This window comes from Pyrgilauda ruficollis, unplaced genomic scaffold (assembly GCF_017590135.1).
Source record: "Pyrgilauda ruficollis isolate IOZ18807 unplaced genomic scaffold, ASM1759013v1 scaffold29, whole genome shotgun sequence".
Lineage (NCBI taxonomy): Eukaryota > Metazoa > Chordata > Aves > Passeriformes > Passeridae > Pyrgilauda > Pyrgilauda ruficollis.
Window position 1 is genome coordinate 10469417 of NW_024524266.1, and position 19530 is coordinate 10488946.

General features: G+C 38.8%; 1 protein-coding gene across 6 annotated transcripts in view; it reads right to left on the reverse strand.

Annotated features, from left to right (window-relative positions):
* The window catches only part of SH3KBP1 (SH3 domain containing kinase binding protein 1), a 221733-nt gene that overhangs the window by 69981 nt on the left and 132222 nt on the right, over positions 1 to 19530 (reverse strand). For all 6 annotated transcript variants that reach the window (XM_041472286.1, XM_041472283.1, XM_041472285.1 and 3 more), the window contains one exon: positions 9501 to 9697. In XM_041472286.1, the coding sequence (XP_041328220.1) occupies positions 9501 to 9697 (197 nt within the window). The remainder of the gene's footprint in view (positions 1 to 9500; positions 9698 to 19530) is intronic.

Genomic DNA, 19530 nt, shown 5'->3' on the forward strand with positions numbered 1-19530 from the left:
TATATATCTTAACTTGCATGCATTAAATCATCAGCATTTCTGTAAAATTTGGACTCCTGGCATTTGATGCTGTCAGGCTGTCAGTTTCAAGCCACTGATGAACTAAAAATCTGCCTTGCTAAAAGGTTAATGGTGAGAAAGTGAACATAAGAGTTTAGATTAGATAGATGCTGCTGAAACAATTGGAGCGAGACATATTAGAACCACTGATGAGTAAAAGCACTTAAGTAAATGAAATAAAAGCCAAGCACAGAATGAAACCCACACAGCATGCTCCCAGCTGCCTGATCTCAAAGCTCTGGAAGCGTGCTCATCAAAATGAGCATGATGAACAAGCTCATTCTCATTTTTCCTCAAGCTGCAGATTTGTAATGCTAGAAGGTGCTTTTGTATCAAAAGTATTTTTTAGGCAGAAAGCCTTCTTTCTTCCCTGCTTTATTTTTCATTCTCCTTTTTTACTTTCTTTCACATAAATGTAAAGGAAACAAGTCCCCTTGCTCTCTTTGTCATGTATTTTACATTTTGCAGGTTGCCATTCACAATTAATTTCTATCTTTTCTAGGAAAAATACTTTAGTCAGTCTGCACTGAGTGAATGAAATTCCTTCCTACTCTCCCAAGAGAACCATGCCTGTCTAGATTGCAGCTGGTAACTTGCATGATCCAGACTGCACCATCCAGCCTAGAAAACACAGTTATAAAACCTCCCTCTTTTACAACAATTATTGAACCTTACAACTGCTACATGAATATCCACTTTCTTTTGCAGCAGTAAGGGAAGCAGTGCAGCCACTTCCATCTCTGAGAAGAATAAAAAAATCTATGAAAACAGTAAGCAGGGAATGTTTCTTCTGTAATATCATCCTCTTTAAAGTGGCAACAATATTTCTTTGCTCTTTTATGAAAATTATGATGTTGTCAAACTGGCAAGTAGCTGTTCAATGACATTTTTTCAAATTCAATTATCATAAACGAAAGAACAAACCCATACTGTCATGCAGATTATCCCAGATTTAATGCTGACAACAAATATTTATTCCATTTTGGAATTACACTTCTTCTCTCCTCAAATTAACTTTCATTTTTTTAGATTTGGGGGTTTTCCCCTCACCCTAGATCACTTAAATCAGACATTACTGAGAAAGAATAGGGAGATATTTTTATTTTAAACACTTACAGGGAAGACTGCAGAGCAACAAATGACTCAAAACACAAATGGAAAATGACTTTCACCATGTGTTTCAGCTTTTCTTTCCAGCAAGTGCTTTAGGTCCGAGGCTGCTGCAGAGGAAAGCATCAGCTGTCCAGGTGGAGGACTCTGCTCTTTGTGTGGCCAGTGCATGGCAAAGAGCCCAGCAGAAAGCAGCCACCAGCAGCTCCTGCTTGGCCACGGGTCACTGCTGCAGCAGGACCTCCTCCCCAGGAGATGCCCTCTCTCCTTCTCCTTGGCTTTTATTGGGAAACTTTTATAAAGCACTTAGGCAACTAACTGTAATAATATGAGCTCACATCTCTAGTATTTAAGGATTATTTTAGAAACACAGAATGCCAAGAACCTCCAATAGAAACACACAAAAAGCATTAAAAAGACTTCTTAGAAACTGGCCCACAGATATTTTTTATCTTACCAAGTGCCTGGCTTATCTATGATCCTTTCACACTACTTTCCTCCTTCCTCATTTCCTTATTTAAGGCAGAAAACAAGAAAGACACATGGAACATTTTAGGAGAAAAGGCAATTCAAAAAACTTGTTGCTTCATTTCTGCACACAGCTTACTGACTTTTGCTGTGAAAAGCCAAAGTTGAGGGAAATTTATATATTTGTACTAAGAGCTCCCAAAGTATCTCCAAATATACAGTCTACTTGGTATCTCTCCATTCAGCTTTCTATAAAATTTTCCAAACAATTGATTCTAGTTGCTTTTTTCTTTGCGGGGGGGAATAAAAGGATAATTTCCATGTAGGTTTTATTATCACAATATAATTTTCTAAACCACTCATTCATACCCATTTTTCTCACTTGGACAAATGGCACCTCACACAGAAGAGGAATTAGTAAAGCTCTTCCTCTTTTTTCTGCCAAGAAGAAGTACAGTTTTGTTGTATTTAGGAAGGAAAAAACACAGGGTGGGGGTGGTGAATTTTCACTTACTAAGCAAACATTTGAAAGAACAACACATCCTAAAGACTTTAAAACTTGTCTTGCTTAACTCTAAACTTATATTATTCTTTAGAGTAAGAAAACTGAAACCACATCACATAGAAATAGAAAACATGTGTGCAAGTTTAATGGCCAAACAGGCAGAAAGGAAAAAACGCAAGCTAAATAGAGCCAGGAGAGAATATGGTTTTCACACAAAAGTAACCCCCTATTCTAATATGGACCTCCATAGCAGGAATGGATTTCAGGATCCTCAGCACTCTTTTTCCTTCTTTTCTTTTCCCTATCCAGCATCTCCAAAGTGTGCAGAAGAGCCAGAGAACCCTACAGATGAAACCTGTGCTATGCAGAGTATGATACATTTTTAAACAGCCACAGGGAGAAAACCCCAACTAATTGTAAAATAAATACCTCCTCTCCCATTGTGAAGCCAAGCTGCCTTTCAGCAGCTGGAAGTGTCCAAGGAGAGTCCTGGAGTGCTGCCCCTGCCTTGCATGAGCTCAGCTCAGCGAGAGCCGGAGCCCAGCCCTGACACTGACTCACGGGCCGGGCCATCCCCAGGAAACAAAAGTTCCACTTGTTTATTTCACAGGAAATCTGGACCTTTTCCTACCTCTGCTCACTCACAGCAAGAAGTTTCCTCTCCTTTCCAGCTTAGACTTTCCTGGCTTCTTGAGACCACCAGCTAAGAAAAGCAAGGATGTGAGTGACAATTTACAGAACTTTTGTGAACAGCCCAGGCAGTAAATATTGCAAATAACTATTGGCAAATAAGCTCATGACAAATTCTGAATGTATTGGTCTTTCTGGTGGGGGGAAAAAAGGTTGAAATTTCATGTAACTTATCTCTTTGTCATTTTGTGGAACAAAATTGTGGGTTTTGTTTTTAAAGAAAAATATTCAAGAAGCTGAAATATCATAAACATGATGCTCTGTTCCATTAAAATCTTATAAATTCTTAATGCTGCCTCCCTAAAAACATTCAACTTTAAAATATCTGAATAAGGTCAGGGGAGGGAAAGACACAGATGATTTGGAAGAAATGAAAAATTTATGTTTAAGCAAGCCACAAGGAATTAAACACTCTCATTTCCATTTGACTACTAAAAAGTAATCCTCAGCTAGGAAAAATATAAAGAAAGAAAACATTTCAGAAAAATTCCACAAGGTAATAAAGGTAAATAGGCAACAAAAGATGAGGGCATACATTTGACTTCAAAGGTCAAATGGGTTTAAATTCATCAGCCTTTTTATTTATGTAATTTTCAAAGTGGTGTAAATAAATGTCAAGGCAGGTAATTTTTTTTGCATAACTATTTCTTCAATTTTCAAAGGTAATGTGTGCTAAGAATACCAGAAGTTATTTCATTATAATTTCTTTATAATCTTGTCAAAGTTATAAAAAGTAACAACTCAGATTGTAGTAATTAAAATCAGTTATACTATCCAACAAAATCCAAATGAAGCAAGAAAGAAAAATACATTTTACTGAGAAACACTAGGACAGTTTATAAAATGAAATAATATTGATTTAAATAAATTATATTGCTTCAGGAACCAGTCCTCATCAGACAGTAACTCAGCTAGCTTGCATGTCAGTACTATTACCTTCTGAAGTATTTTCTCTGTACTGTTGAAACATGAGACAAAAGTTCCTAGAAATTCAGTTTACAGCTCCATCAAGTACCTTTGGAACTCAGGAAATCAGCTTTATTATAAGCTATGTAAGCAAAGTGTTTTGGGGATTTGAACAATTCTTTTAGAATGCCTGTTGGGGTAAAAGGCCTGGTAATGGTACAACAGAAATTCAGAGATTTACAGTGACTTGCAAGCTAATGATCACCAGCTGGATCCAGAGCAACTTAAAACATATAGACTTTTATTGCCATCCTATTATGAAATAAAATTGCATTAGCTTAAACCTACACATCCTGTTTTTCTGACTGGAGCATCCTAAGATTTCCTAATCAAAACCATGACTGAAATAACAGGAGTTTTCCTTCCCACAGAGCACTCCTCCAGGAGGACTCAGTCTGTGCCCCAGGAGGACAGATCAGACCTTCCACATTGCTTTTAGTAATAACTGGTAGTACTATCAATACTTCTTACACTACTCTGCTTCTATTTTAAGATGTTCTTCAAGCAGCTTGAGTCATAAACAGTTGAAAATACTTTCATGCATATGTTTGGTGTGTTTCTTTCACACTGACAGTTTTTTTCTGAATAAAGTCCAACTGCATACATGTAAAGTCTTGTGGCATGGACGACTTGCAATTATTTAGAGTCAAATAGCTGCTTTAATAAAAAAAAAAAAGGCAAAAAAAACCCCACCTAATAAAACATCACAGACAGCACAAACCAGTGTGTGAGTAACACACACCCTTTGTGTGTTACACACCTTTTTGGCAATCCTTTGCCAAAAACCAGAAATGCAGGCTGATGTGTAAGCTGAACCATGTCATTGATACCTGGACAACTCTGTTCAGACAGCTTGAACATTTCAGAAACCAAAGTGACAGAACATGAAAGCACAGATGGGATAGCACGGAAGGGAAGGAAGCATGCAGGACATCAGGAGTCACTCTGCACTCACATTGCACAGTTCAGTGACTCAGCAGAGAGTCACTGCCAGCTGAAGTTATTGAATTTATATCTCTCTTTAAACTTAATTTTGCATTTCTCATTCATTTCCCTCAGCGCTAGGTCCTGCTTTGAGTCTGCCTCCCCAAAATACAGCAAACTGCTTTTCAACTTTCCCTGTCAATCTTAATTGCCCTACTCCTCCTTCTTATTCCTCCAGAATAGGGTAGTAAATCTTTTAAAGTATTTATTTATAATGTCCACACTGCCTCATGAACATCAGCCACCATTTGCAAACGTGTACTGTTTTTTCACATAATGAAAGAAACACAAATCCTGTTTCCACAGTGAGCTCAAGGAACGGGAAGTCACACCAGCAAAGGAGAGGGACCCTGCTGCAGGCAGCCCTGCTCTCATGACAGCTGCAGAAGGGTCAGGGTCCTTCTTCCCCTGCAGCTTTCCTCACAAGATGGCACTAGAATAAATGGTTAGGGCAGGGATGCCAGACTGCAGCAGACAGAAACTTCAAAGCAGAACATGAATGTAGCTTGAACAGATGAGTGCCTCCTCTGCTCCTACACGGAATTCGACAAACTGCTGATGCTTGCCACGTCTGCTGCTGCCACTGCTGGTGGCTGTCTCTGAAGAAAGGAATGCCAGAAACCTGTGCTTTCAAGTGCAAAGTGCTGCACACACACTTGGTGCTCCCACTGTGTGCTCTCTGCCTCAGCAGGTGTTTTTAATAGTGTTGCTAGTCACTACCAGGTGGCTTTTCTTGCATCCATTTTTAATCTCAGGATTTTGAGCACTGACTCCAACATTTCTATTAGGGGAGAAGCACTTCCAAAGGCATGGGAGATGCAAAGCAAGTGACAATGAGCTGTGAGCTGCAGACACACGTGGCACACGCAGCCAGGGCTGGCCCTGCACCACAGGTGCCACTGGGCAGGGCTGGCGGAGCTCAGGCTCATCCTCAGCTGGCTCAGAAACACCAGGAGGAGCCTCCAACTTATGTCTCTCAAAGACTTCTCTTTAAATGACAACTGAAAATTAAGGGGTAAAAATGTTTTCTGCAAGCAGGCAGGCAGACACTGTCAGAACAGGTGTGCAAAGACAGACTCCCAGCACAGTTTCTGGTTCCCGGCTTGCCAGCTCAAAATAGAAACTCAGACCTTGCAGGCATTCAGTCTCAGAGTTTACAAATTTTTATCATATTACAAAGGACAGGTAGACTTAATAATTGACAAGAGCTTCTAGCCCTTCTAGCCCTTGTGTCTACTTCCATTAGTTCTTCTCCATTTCTCCTATCCAAAACATACTGAATGTATAAAAAAATAAAAATTTCTGTATGAATTCAGTGCTTTGCAGTAAGGATCCCTAAACACCAGTTAACTAGATCTTACAAGTTGCTGACTCCAGAGCCATGAAAGCCTCCCCCTTTATATTAAATCATTACAGTGTCTGCAATACTCCCTGGGCTGATGGCTGAGTATATAATTTACACTAAGTTGTGGCAAACATTACTGTGATCTCATCAAAGGATGTTCATGAAATCTAGCTCTAATCAAATCCACCACTGCTAGCCAACAGTAAAAGTTTTGCCTGAAGAAAGTTACAAATACATGTCAAGTGGAAAATGTAAAAAGTACTTTCAATAGTCTCTTCTGAAGTAAGGACAGTTTTCAGAAAGATAAAAATAGCTTTTTAAGACCTTTTATTTTATATTCATCTATCATGGTCTTTACCATTTCCAAGCTGAAGCCTCAGCTGACAAATCAACCCAATACAGTTAACTCAGACTAAGAAATGTGTTGGTTGAATTAATTTTCCTGTAGTTGTAGAGGTTTATTCTTAGATACAGGAGAGGAAAAAATGATAGCTTGTTAGAACAATGGAAGCACATACAGATTATATTGGAAGGAAGTCCAACCTAGCAACAGAAGCTTTAGATAAGCTACTACAAAATGAAAAAGGAAAAAAAGAAGTAAGAATAAGCACCTGTTTAAATGTGTTGAAGCTGCAGAGCTGAGGTGGGACATGTGAGACAGGCATTTCTATTTGACCATAAATATTGTGCTGCTTCAAGAGTGTTACCCTGAATTTTCTCAGGACACACAACCTGTCTGTATGTATATTGTATTTCTCCTAAAAACTCATCTGTTGGTGAGTTTGACTGCACGTGACCATGACTTCAGTCACATGCAGCATTGTAAATCAGTTCACTTACATTTATCAGTAATGGAAATTTGTCAGAGCCAAGCATCAGGAATCTGATTCTGCTGAGACACGGCCAGTGGTTGAATTCATCAGCACCAACAGGCAACGAAATGGACTACAAAGCATAAGTATTTGATTCTTCTATTTTTCTAAAAGAGCAGAGCTCTGATAGTGCTGCTCAAACAAATCTCCCACAACTGCATCATTAACTTCACTAGGATAATATGCCTCTGTGATTTTAGAACAAATTACAGCTAAGCAATGAATTCTGCACACCAATAAAACCAATGGGGTTTCACACAATTCCTCAGTTTTGCTTTTTATTGAAAGTTTATTGATCACCTTAAAAGGCAAGGGTGATTATATCCCACATTGTCACCATTGAGCAAACACTTGAAGCACATTAAACTGCCTGGTGATTTACAGGAGACCTTAATGGCATCTGCTTCTGCTCACATGGCAGCAAACCTTTCTGCCTTCATGTTCCTGCCAATATTTGTGTAAAAGCCTTTTTAACACCCCAGTAATTCTGTGTGAAATATGATCTAAGCTTATGATTCATAAAATTGAAAACATATTAGGACACAAAGTGATAACACCAACAAAATAAGACCCTGCTGATTCTTCTGTAAATGGGACTGACATTTTACGTGAGAAATATCATGTTATAAATAATCCCACATTATAAAATCCTCACACTAGCTTCCGCATGCTTCTTAAAAAACAACTGCTGTTAGGAAATATTTTAAATCAAAAAAAGTTAAAATTATCATTACATCAATAATGTTTCATCAATAACTGTATGAAGAAGAAGCGACAGAAAGAGTTTTAGGGTCTCCAAACTTCAGAAAGTTTAAAAAATAAAAATTAAAAAGGGGAAATAGAGGAAAGCATTTTTACTCCTTCTTCAGAAGTTTACAAATTATTGAAAATCTAAGGCTACTTGTAAATGATGAATACACATAACAGGGCAAAGATCCCTTTAAAAACTACTTTGCTTGAGAAAAATATGAACGATGTGGAACTCTTCATGCATTGCTACACTTCGAACCAGTATGCAGAGCTTTCAGGCTAAATTGGACCTTGCCAGTGATGGCCAAATTAATGCAGGATTCTCTTACACTCAGCATTACATGCTAAAGAACATGGCAAGGGAGAAATTTCTTGCAGCAGGGGAAAAAGTGTTTAGGGAGGTTAGTGGTCTGCAGTCCTGACAGATGTTGTGTCACTGCCTCATGTTTTGGTGCTGGTAGCAGGCAAAGACCACAGTGCTGAAACCTCTGAATGGCACCTCTCAAAGGTTAACCTAATCCTAGACAGGAAAAAAGCATCAACAGGAAAGAAGTGTTGTCTTTAGTTATCTACACATTTCAAACAAAAATGATGGATTGTGTTTACAAAATAAAGCCATTATTTTCTATTAACCAAGGCAATTTTAGGAAAATCTGAAGACATAGGAAGGAAGGTCTGTGTTACAAGTTTCCTGAAAATTGTATATTCCATTTTTGGCTGGGTAAAAAACCTGTTAGCTGCTAGTTTGTGCAAAACAAAGGTAAGACTTCACATAATTATAAAGTGGAGTAACATTTTCCTTCAAGGAATGAAGGCTACTTCATATGGACACTTCAAAGACTTCAAATGAAAATAAATGCTCCTGCAAAGCCCCACATGTGAGTTAGGAAGTCCACCCAGAAACAGAAGGCAAGCAGGCTTTGAAGAAGTCAGCAATGGTCAAGCAGTAATCCAGTCTAGGTTTTTTATTTAGATTATTCCAGCTCTTCCCTACCCTCTTTATACTAAATGAAAAATGGTCACCTGCAAAATATTAACCAAATGTCCCTCAGCATAATATAGCTTAGAAGTTTCCACCTCTCTCTGCAGGACCTCCTCCAATACTGCTGTAACTCAGGGTGAATGTGGGAGTAGGTGCTGTGCTATAAATCAGATCTCTGGAATGATCTAGGTTGAAAAAATAATCTTGCATGCAAAGAAAGGTACTTGCTGTAGTGCCTGTTTCTACAGACAAGTGAACAAGCATGAATCAAAAGGTGAGAAGTTGCCTCACCAGGTATCAAAAGCCCAGGAGCTTCCTAAAATCACCACTGGGGGTGATTGGGGGTGAGAGAAAATGCATCCTGTAACTGTGCCCATAGCAGAACTTGAGGCTGTAGAAGCCTCCTAACACTTCTCAGCACATCAGTAACTCTATGCAAATCTGAGTGTTCATTTAAAGGAAGGATTTCACAGATTTTTTTTTTTTAAGTCGTGACTTCATTGGAAACCATGCACTTCTTTCTTTGTTTCCCTAAAGAACATACTTGAGAGCAATTAATTTTTAATTTTTTTTTTTAATTTTATCATGCAGCTAACCTCACTGGAATCCATTTTCTGGTCTGAGGCAAAAATAAAAAAAGCAGAACCTTTAGGAAATTAGGAAATAATGGCCTAAAAAAAAGCTTCAAGTTTTGGTCAGTGACAGAACTTAAAACCTTAAGATGAAAACTTCTTTAAACCCACGAGACAATTAAGGAAGGACACATACCTTATCTACTGGGAGGAAGTCGTTTTCAACTTCTATTGACCTTGGTCGTAGCTTTATGGGTCTGTCTTTGAAGATATCTCCAAAGCCAACACCTTTGACCTTTTTGGGTTGGATTGTCGTGCCTCCATTGGCTCCTTCTGATTTTGTACTGCAAGAGTCACCACCATCACTCTCAGAGCCTGTAGCATCTTTCAGGCCTGTGAAAAGGAGGGATGAAAGGTGTGAAACTCACTATTTTCAGATCAGATTGTGAATGGAAAATGATCCCTCCCACCATCCTCTCGAGGAAAACGAAACCACAAGAAACAGGTAGAGAAGATGCTCTCTGTGCCATGCACTCATTTTGACTTGGAAAAATGACTTTATTTCATCTCATTGGTGTACTTGTTAGAAATTACACCAATCCACAAATTCACATAACATGCATACTCCAGCACCAAAACTTCACAATTGAGGATGGTGATTTCTTGAGTACCAAGAAAATCCTTATTCCTCAGGCAAAACCTCTTTGGAAGAGACCTCAATAAAAGAAAGAGTTAAATTCAGCTGTAAGGCTCCTGTTGTATAAAGCCACGTAAAGCTAACAAGCAGTCAGATCAGGCATGCTGTACCTTAAATCTGTGTGACTCAAGCCAATTATGCAATTAGTATCTAAAGCTACATTACCTAACTGGGAAATATAAAGCTGAAAGCTGTTCAAACAAATTTGCAATCAAATAACCTGCATAATATGTTCCCTGCTGAAAATTAAACCTCTCTGCAGCATAGACAGCCTCATAAGAAAAGCACCCATGCACACTTTCCTCTAGGAATATAACAGATCAAAACTGACGTTCTGATTTGCATTACTTCTTTCTGTGAATAGGAAAAATTATCTGCATTTATCTGAAAATATCTGTTGCTCAAATAGCAGAGGCCACAGATTCAATAAGGTGATGTTTCAGCCACTTTACAGAAGGGTGCATCAGGTCAAACAGCCACGGGCAGCAAAGTGACCCACTGAAGTTTCCTTCCCTAGACCAATTAAATCTGCCTCCTACATGAACTGTTTCCAGGAAAACCACAGCAATTGCTGCTACTACAACACTAACTCTACCTGATAATAAGAAGCTCTAATCCTCACATTTCCCTAACAAGCACACATGATGTCACAGATGTGGCTCTTTCAAGTCAAAGAAGAATTTCAAATGAGCTTTTCTTCTTAATTACTTTTATATCAAGGTTGACAAAGCAATTTCAATTGATTTTCATCATAAAAGGCTGACAGTACAGATGAACCACAGAAACCAGTGCAAGTCCTGAGGCCTCCAGGTACACCTTCATGATCCAGGACACGAGAAGCTCATCTGTTAAATGGGTTTCAAACCAGGGTGCTTCTAGGAAATGAAATCATGTCACATCAGGACTTTCAGCCAAAAACAGATAAGCCATGATATGCTGCCCTGAGATTTTCTGTATCTTTAATACGAAAGGAGTATAAAAGCAGAATAAGAGAAAGTTCCCAATTAGAAACAAACAGAAAGACTACAGACTAAACAAAACACTTTGGCCCTCTAACCTCCTGAGTGGCTGCTGCACCTACTGTTGAACATCAATAATATTTCTATTTCTTCAGATATTCAATTCTATTCAAATAACACTGAACAAGTTATTTGCTCCATAAGCTGTGCAGGATTGCAATTTAAATGGATATTAAATAATTACATTACAATACTTTTCTTAAATATGCAAAATCCTTGATTTCTTTATGTTTTATTTTTCTAGCATAGACATGGGAGAAAACCTCAAATCTGGTTAATTATCATATTTATTATGGTAATTAGAATAGTAGCCTGCCTACCATCAGTAAAATAAATCTTGTGTACTACTTCTCTTCCAGACCACAGGAAATCATTAACCAGGGAATAATTTAAGCATTGACTTTGATGCTGCCGGGTGCTCTGGAGAGCAGGAGAGGAGTGGTTATCCATAGCAGAGCCACTGCACAGTGTTTCCAGCAGAGGTACTCGGAGATGCAAGGGTAAATTAAGCCAGACAGGTATAAATCTCTTTGGGCAGTGTGGCAAAGTCACTGGCCCTTTCTTGTTCCCTCCCCTTGCTCTGACTTGGGTGATAACTGAAGGAGTTGTAAGTTCTACCAGCTGGACCTTCTCCAGCTTTGCAAATTAGCAATCACTGGGGCTCTGGCTAAGACAGAAGCTAGAACCAACTTTATTTACCACTTCTAACTGCAAAGACGATGGTCAGCAACAGACTATACTGAGTATAAAACTCCCACAACTCAAAAAACTCAAATTGTAGTGATCATTGTCTTTTAGCTGAACAAAATATCTTGATATGGAAAATTACCCTCTGGCAAAGGTTTCTACTGTCATCCTTGCCAAAATCTCAAACTATTCTGTGACGGAGGGAAGAAGCAGTGAAGACACCTCCCTCCAGAAGTAACTGATAAGAATCCATGACTGCCACTCCCTGAAATGAATAGAAAAGCTATATTTAAAATAGGTTATTAAAATAGGTACTCTGCCTATTTGTGGAATCCTAGTTGTGGAAGAAGAATAATAATAAGAAGAAGATCTGGACATTGGTCAGTGGATGGAATTAAAATATGAAAATAATTGTGAGAATTACTCAAAAGGTCTCACATGGACTTCAGATCTTTGAAGTATACATGAAAGAAAGATCAGAAACCTCAAGGGGATCTAATAAGAATAAAGCTTTTGTTTGTTTCTGGGTCATCACTTGTTTTTCATTACGGCATTTTCAGCTTTTATGACCATTCTTCTGTGATGAGGCACCACACTTTGTATCAGAAGCCTCACCTCAGGCTCACAACAGATTTCCCAAGCATCACCCATCTGTGCTTGATGATAATCCAAGAGTTGTTTGTACTCTATACTGCCACAGATCTGTCTCAGTATAGGGTCCTCAAAATGAAAGCTACATATGAAATAACAGCATTGCTTCTTTTTCTTTTTTCTTTCTTTTTTTTTTTTTTTTTTTTAATGAGGAATGGACTGGAGCGTGGCCTGTCCAAACTAAATTGCATTTGTGTGATCAGATACAAAGCTCCCTCAAAGTTAAAAAGAATTCTTCCAGATCAACTGTGAAAATGACCTAATTTAATTATTTTTGACTGACCCAAACTGAGAAGTTCTCTGCACTTAACTAAATAAATAGTAAGAATAAAAGGCCTGCTTGTGGTCTTAACACAACCTAGAGACAAAGGGGACAAAAGAGAAGAACAAATCAGATAAATTGAGGATCTGTAGTAACTTTTAGAAAGAATAATGCATTGTTTGAGTACAGAACAGTCCTGTAGAAAATAGTCTAACATGCTCTTACTATTAAAGGCATGCTAAGGAGACTCTCTCTTACCTTCCTGTCCAGACTCCTCTGATTTGGACAGATAAAAAACTTCGAAGCAAGGATTTGCAACACACTGCCCATCCTTGCCTGATAAATTCTCTCCTCACTTATTTTTTCATTGGGTTGTTCCCTAATACATTTATATATGTGCGTGTGTGTGTGTGTGTGTGTGTGTGTGTGTGTCTATGTATCAGCATGTATCTATCAGCAATTCTCTTGGTGCACTTGCAACCTGGCTCAGGTGATCTTTCCTCTTAAAACCAGAAAAATATTCCTCTTCCAGTCACACCAGGGTTGGTTTTTTGTTTGTTTTTTGTTTTTTTTTTTAGGTTTTTTTTGTTTGTTTGTTTTTGTTTTTTGGGGGGTTTTTTTGTGTTTTTATTGGGTTTTGGGTTTGGTTTTTTGTTGGTTTGTTTTGCTTTGTTTTTTGTTCAGCTTTTAATAGACTTTTTTGCCACTATGCAAATAGCTTAGCTGTATGGCAGAACACAGCTGGCTGGATAGTTTCTCTAAAACATAAATGTAGCCCATGGACACAGCTGGAATATAGGCAGGAACCTGAGTGACTCAGAATGTCAGATTATGAATTTTAAGTATGAAATTTTCTTCTTGAAGAGCTACAGCTATTAGGGAGGTCAGGCTGCTAAATGAACATTAGAAACTGGAGAGAATTTCAGTGGTCACAGTCCCCCTCTGCTGCCCAGGACACCCACTCAGCCTGAGACAGCTGTGCTCTACCACAGCCATGGGCTGGAGCACAAGGGTGAGGCCAGCAGCTCAGCAAACTGCTCTCCTCAGAAATACTGAGAACATCTTGCTCTTCTTGTAAGCCCACTAAGTACTTCAAATAAAGCCAGTATAGGATAAAAGCTACAGTAGTCAGGCCTCTCACTATTTTTTGCTACTTTTTTTTAAACAGAAACTTCTCTAGAATCTGTCAATTTTCTGTCAGCATTTGGAGAGCTGACAAGCTAAGAACATAACATCAATAAGGTGCTCACTAACATGCTTACTATCGCATCAGTCTTAATAACAGGAAAGTTTTTCAGAACTTTAATATTTCTCAAGACATATTTCTCAAGTCTTTTTGTAGTGTCACTTCAAATTTCTGGCTCTATAAGCAAAACTGCTATTCTTTTACCTAGATTTATTGTTGCTGAGTCATCTGTAGCACCACAAGGTAAGAGCTCAAATCTAAGCACTGGTTGCATTTTTCTAGTAAGTTCCTTGAAGTCTGAACAAGGGCACCATCACCAGCAAGGAGTTAAAATTCCCAGGGGCCAATGGTTCCCAGCTTTTGGCTGGAACAAGATATAGGTCTACAGCTTTTTAAAAACACTCAGAATTTTGATTCTTTATTGATTCATTCTCCTTACAAATGCAAGCTCATTTAGTATTCATGAAGATTAAATTTTCTCAAGTGTCTGGAGGAATTTCGCACTTCACACATTTTTTCCTCTATGGGTATATAAGAGAGATTAGTTTCCTCAAGACATTTCAAACACACCACACTCCTGCTATAGCAGTTACAGGTCTTTTGAAAGCAACATTCTGAAATGTACCAAAACAGATTAGCTCAAACAGGAATTAAAAAGAGACCACAACATCAGACTTAATTCAGAAACAGCCTCCCAGAGCTGTGCTGGCATCAAACCAAGATTCTAAATCAGAAAGATAGTTAGGAATGATAAAGGGCTGTGTAACTAAAGCTGTTAAAACAAAAATAAACAGCTGTGGTAAAATTAACTCCATTCAAAGCAGGAAACAAATTATTTCTAAGTAGCTTAAAATGGCAGGGGAGAAAAGGAAATACATTCTAAGGTTACAGAACTTTCTATTTTGAGCTATTATTTGGCAATTTAATTTTTGTTCTTTATTCTGGATTGCTCTTTCTGCTGACAATTTATGGCCCTGGGCAAAAAGATGGACCACTGTAACAGTAAAGGCCAGTGGTGCTCTGGCCCTCTAAGCACTTCTCAGCTTTGTTAAGCGATGGCAGCTGTTCAGAGGCACACACCTGAGACAATGCAAAGGATCTCCTGGTTTGGTATGGCAGCCAGAGAGAAACACTGCCAACTGTGTTTAATAGAACAAAGGCATTTGTAAATGAAGCTTATTGAGTTTTTCTACTTTTATGGAAGGGAAGGAAAGCAAGGGGAAATATGTCTTTTCCTTCTATTTAGAGAATGACAGCATGGAACACCCGGGTGACTGATCTGAATGACAAAGGTGGTGAAATTATCCATGGTAATTGCAGTAGATAAGACAGGAACTGTCCTTCTTCCTTTTCCTCACATACTGGTGAACACAGAACAAATACCCACATCCTATATGGTATTAATCTTGAGCTTGATTTCTATCAAAATCCTGTATTTTGTTGAAGCCATCCCCAACAACATTCCAGTGTTATAACAAAATCAAACCCAGAAAATTAAATTGGATTCTAAATACTACTGTAGGAGAAAGACATGTTGATTCTTCTTAGTTTAAAGATTAATAAATTCATTCTTTCAAGACACAAATTAATACTTCTTTACCAAAAATGATTATACATGTACAAATAGCTGAGGCATACTAGCTCAATATTAGTAATTATTTGTTATTCTCAGTCATTTCTTGAAAAAATGTAACTATGTCAGCTAAATATTTTGTCATTTGCTTTCAACATGTTCATTTTCCTTTGCATAACAGTTCTTGCCACATAAGAAATGCCCCAAGATTTCTATGCTTGCACATTTCTATGTGGTCATGCAAGGGGAAGGGGAGCAGTGCCTGGCCCCATGTAGCAGCATGCATTGAGGGTGATGCAGCACAAGCATCTTCTGCAGCACGAGCACAGAGCCATCAGTACAGAACTTGGTGGCTTCCCCACCTCCCCAGCCACTTCCCCAAGTACTGTAAGAGCAAACAGGAACAATAATTCATTTAGGAGCTATACAACTGTAGACAACCATTGTCCTCTTCATTTGGGGATTACTTTTTTCATCACCCTCAACAGGTACAGGCACATTATCACACCTGGAAGGAGATGGAAGCATTACCTGCCACCTCAGGCAGCAGGGTTCTTTACCTGCCACCCACTAAGCACTCGTCTTTTGTGAAACTCGTGGAAAACCGCTTGGTAGTGGGAATCCCAAACAACAGAAGGATTTCACATTTCACCCCAGTCAACATCATTTTTCCACACACGGCCCCCAGTCGCATGTCATCTGTACAGTTGTTCTCCAGCAAACAGGATGCTAATTTTTAATAATGAAAATTTCCCTCCCCCAAGTTTATAATTTTTCTTTCTCAGATATTATTTTTCATTGCAGCACCTGTAGCAGCTGTGTATTTGATACAAGCTCTTTTTTGCAAGCAAGTTGTAACAAGGTGAGGAGAAATACAAAGTTGTAACTGTCTTCAGAATGGTTAAAATCCACATTTTGCTCATTCATTGAACTTTGCTCACATTCCGACACTCCTAAATGGGATTTACAACATCATAAATACATCAGCCATATTGATTTCTCAGAACTCTGACCAGCCATAATTCCTCAAGAATTAAGGAGAGGGAGACAAAAAAAAGAGTTAAAAAAGTGGTGGAGCATAGAAAACACAAAACACAATTGAGGTTACTCACGAATGTTTCTGTTTCAACGATCCTGATCTTCTTCCATTATATCTAATAGCTATTACTGACAGCATTGTGGATCCACATATAAGGAAAGAGAGGCAAATATTTGTCAAATCAAGCATTTTATCTGCACTGTTCCTCAGTTATTGCATCTTTGAAGAGAAAGAAAGCGAAGCAAGAAAGATAAACTAAATCAGTAAAAATAAAATAATTAGAAATCCAAGAAGCATTGTTCGTGGAGGTGCAAGAAAGTTGCAGGATGAGAGAAAAGAGGGCTGTGATCAACAAAACGACAAGTTTTTTGTTGCTGTGTGTCTCTCTTCACCCAGCATACACAGTAGCAAAGATTTTCTGAAGCAGGTTGATGAGCAGAATGCCAAAGGAGCTGGAATTGTTGCTGAGCGGAGCCTGGCGTACCTCATGACCAGGAAAGCCATGTCAGCATATAAAGGCAAGGCTGGGTGTTTCTGCACGAGATAGTCTAGCATATTTCAGTGGAAGGTATCTCTAGAAGCAGCAACCAATTCAACAGCTATTACAGGCCTTGGTTAAGTAAGAAAGTATATTTTAAATGCAGCAGTTGGACAATGGCTTTCAAAACAAAAGTATTTAGCACTGAGCATGTGTTTGTGAAGTAAAAGCTCTAAGCTTGATTACAAAGTTGAGCAACACTTCATGCAATGTGATACAGGCGAATCCAAGCATTGCCTAGGCATAACTAATCTAAAGTTATGAACTGACTCCAGCTTAACTTACAGAGAAATCAGCAAGCTGAAATTAGAGCAGCTATGAGTTGTTTTAACCAGTCATCCCTAAATGAAAACAATTCTGTGGAATGTCTCCAAATGATTTTCACTGGAGACATAAGCTCATGGATATTTGCCTAAAAATATGGACCATAGAGGAGACATGAAATGGAAGGAGCTGGCTGCACCACCTCTTGTTCAGGAAGAGCATGATGAGTAATTTTGCAGGAAGTGGGCTGTAAATAGATGGAGCAGGGAGAGTAAGGGACCCTCCTTTTTGAGTGTGTTTAGACAAGAGCATCTCTGATAGTAACAGTGCAAACCCTTGTTTCGTTTAAGACTTCCCCATTTGACCTGATTTTGTGTACTCCTCAGTCCTAGTTCCAACGCAAAAAGCAACAAACAGGCCATAAGTGTATCTGGAGATCTGGCCTTCTGAGATGCACCTTTATGGAGAAAGTAACACACCTCTGCAGCATGAAAAAACATGCAAGTCTCAACCAAATGCCAAGGGAGGTAGAATTAAACCTCCAAGTAAACCAACTCCAGGTAGTATAAACAGATATCTTTTATCAGCTTTAAAAACAAAGTTTAGATGGGTGTTTGCCCAAAGCAATGGGAGACAATCTGCTGTGGGTTAAGCTGTCTTCTTGCAGCTGGTTATCAGGCTTTCCTCTAGACACCCATCCAATCCTGCACTCTGAAATCAGTTTGATGCAATTTCTTTTCTGTGGCATGGCACAACAATGGGCCAGTAGGATTAACAAGAAGAACTAAATGCAGAGCTCTAGCACAACTGGAAATATGAGCGAATTCTTCCTGGCTTCAGTTATGCTTACTTTAGATGACTTGAGAAGAGGGGAAGGATGATTTGGCTCTTAATGAATAACAGGCTGCGCATGGAGAGCAGACTTTTGGAGAACTTTGAAAGGTAATGTTAGGGCAGCACTACCCAGTAAGATTGTGAAATTAAAGGCTCCAAAGGCAGACCTTGAATCTGATTTGAAGCTTCATCTTTATGTCTGAAGTCAAGCATACTGGAAATTAACTTCATAAATCCTTATCATGCTCATCACGTGGGTGGATTAGAGGACATGAGGGTCTAAGAACTCTGCAAGAAGCATGAAATTTGAGTGATTGAAAAGCAGTCATGGAGATATAAGGTGAGAAGCAGCACAAAAATTTGAAGACCACCAGCCATATGGTCTGCTCCAGGCAGAGCAAGGGCTTGGTTGGAGCTTGCAAAGAGCTGCAAAATGAATTCTGGTAGACAGGGAAATAATTTTCCACAAGGAAATACTCAGAGCTGCACACATTCACATAGATTTTTGTTCAAAAAAAAGGATCAGATTTGTTAAGAAAAAACAAACAAAAAAAATATGTAAGGGCAAATATCAGAATAGAATTATGTGACTTTAACTACTTCATCCTTTGCTGTCAACATGCATAAGACAGAAGTCCTCAGAGGTAGAAGACCAAACACTCCCACCCATTAAGGAGGAAGAAGGGCAGCTTAGCATGGATCCTCTCAAGAGAAAGCTCTCTGGTGAAAAGCAGATGCCAAAGCTAGCACAACATCCTGTTCACTGGAAGACAGGACTGAACACTTTGCACTTAGACACACCAAATGTGAATCTTCTAGCTTGATTTCTCCATGAGGAAACAGGTGGAAGGACAGATTTCTGTCTTCCTTGCTTCCTCTGTCTTGGATCTGATGAAAGCATTCTCTCCTTTTCTATATTACCAGGGCAGTAAAAGAACACGAAAAACAGGATGTGCCCTTCTTTTAAAAAGCAGAAGCCAAAAACCTGAACATTAAATGAAAAGAGCTTTATATCTTCTACTCTGCTTGGCAGAAGAAAACATATCAGCCAGAATGCTGTGAGTAATAACTGTCAAAGACAGAATGCCAAATGAAGAGCATGAAGTAAAAATAAATTTTAAAAATCACCAGAAAAAGAAAATCTCAAAACAAATCAAAACCCAAAATAGCCTTTAAGAAAAGCAAAGCATACTTTATGAGTTCAACAATCACAATGGGAACTTTATTTTTAGAGCAGACTGACTTTTAATTCAAAAATTAGTGGCAATTATCAACAGTCTTCTCGTTAGCGATGGGACTAAATGGTCTTAGATTCCATAGCTGAGACCAAAACATCCAGTGTAACTCACGATTTACTGTGGGCTTACACACAGACATTGTATGGACACAGAACACACACATGCACAGGAGGAACAGGGGCATTCTCATTGCATTAAGGCTGGGCAGTTCATCAGCAGCAAACTGACTTCAGCTTAC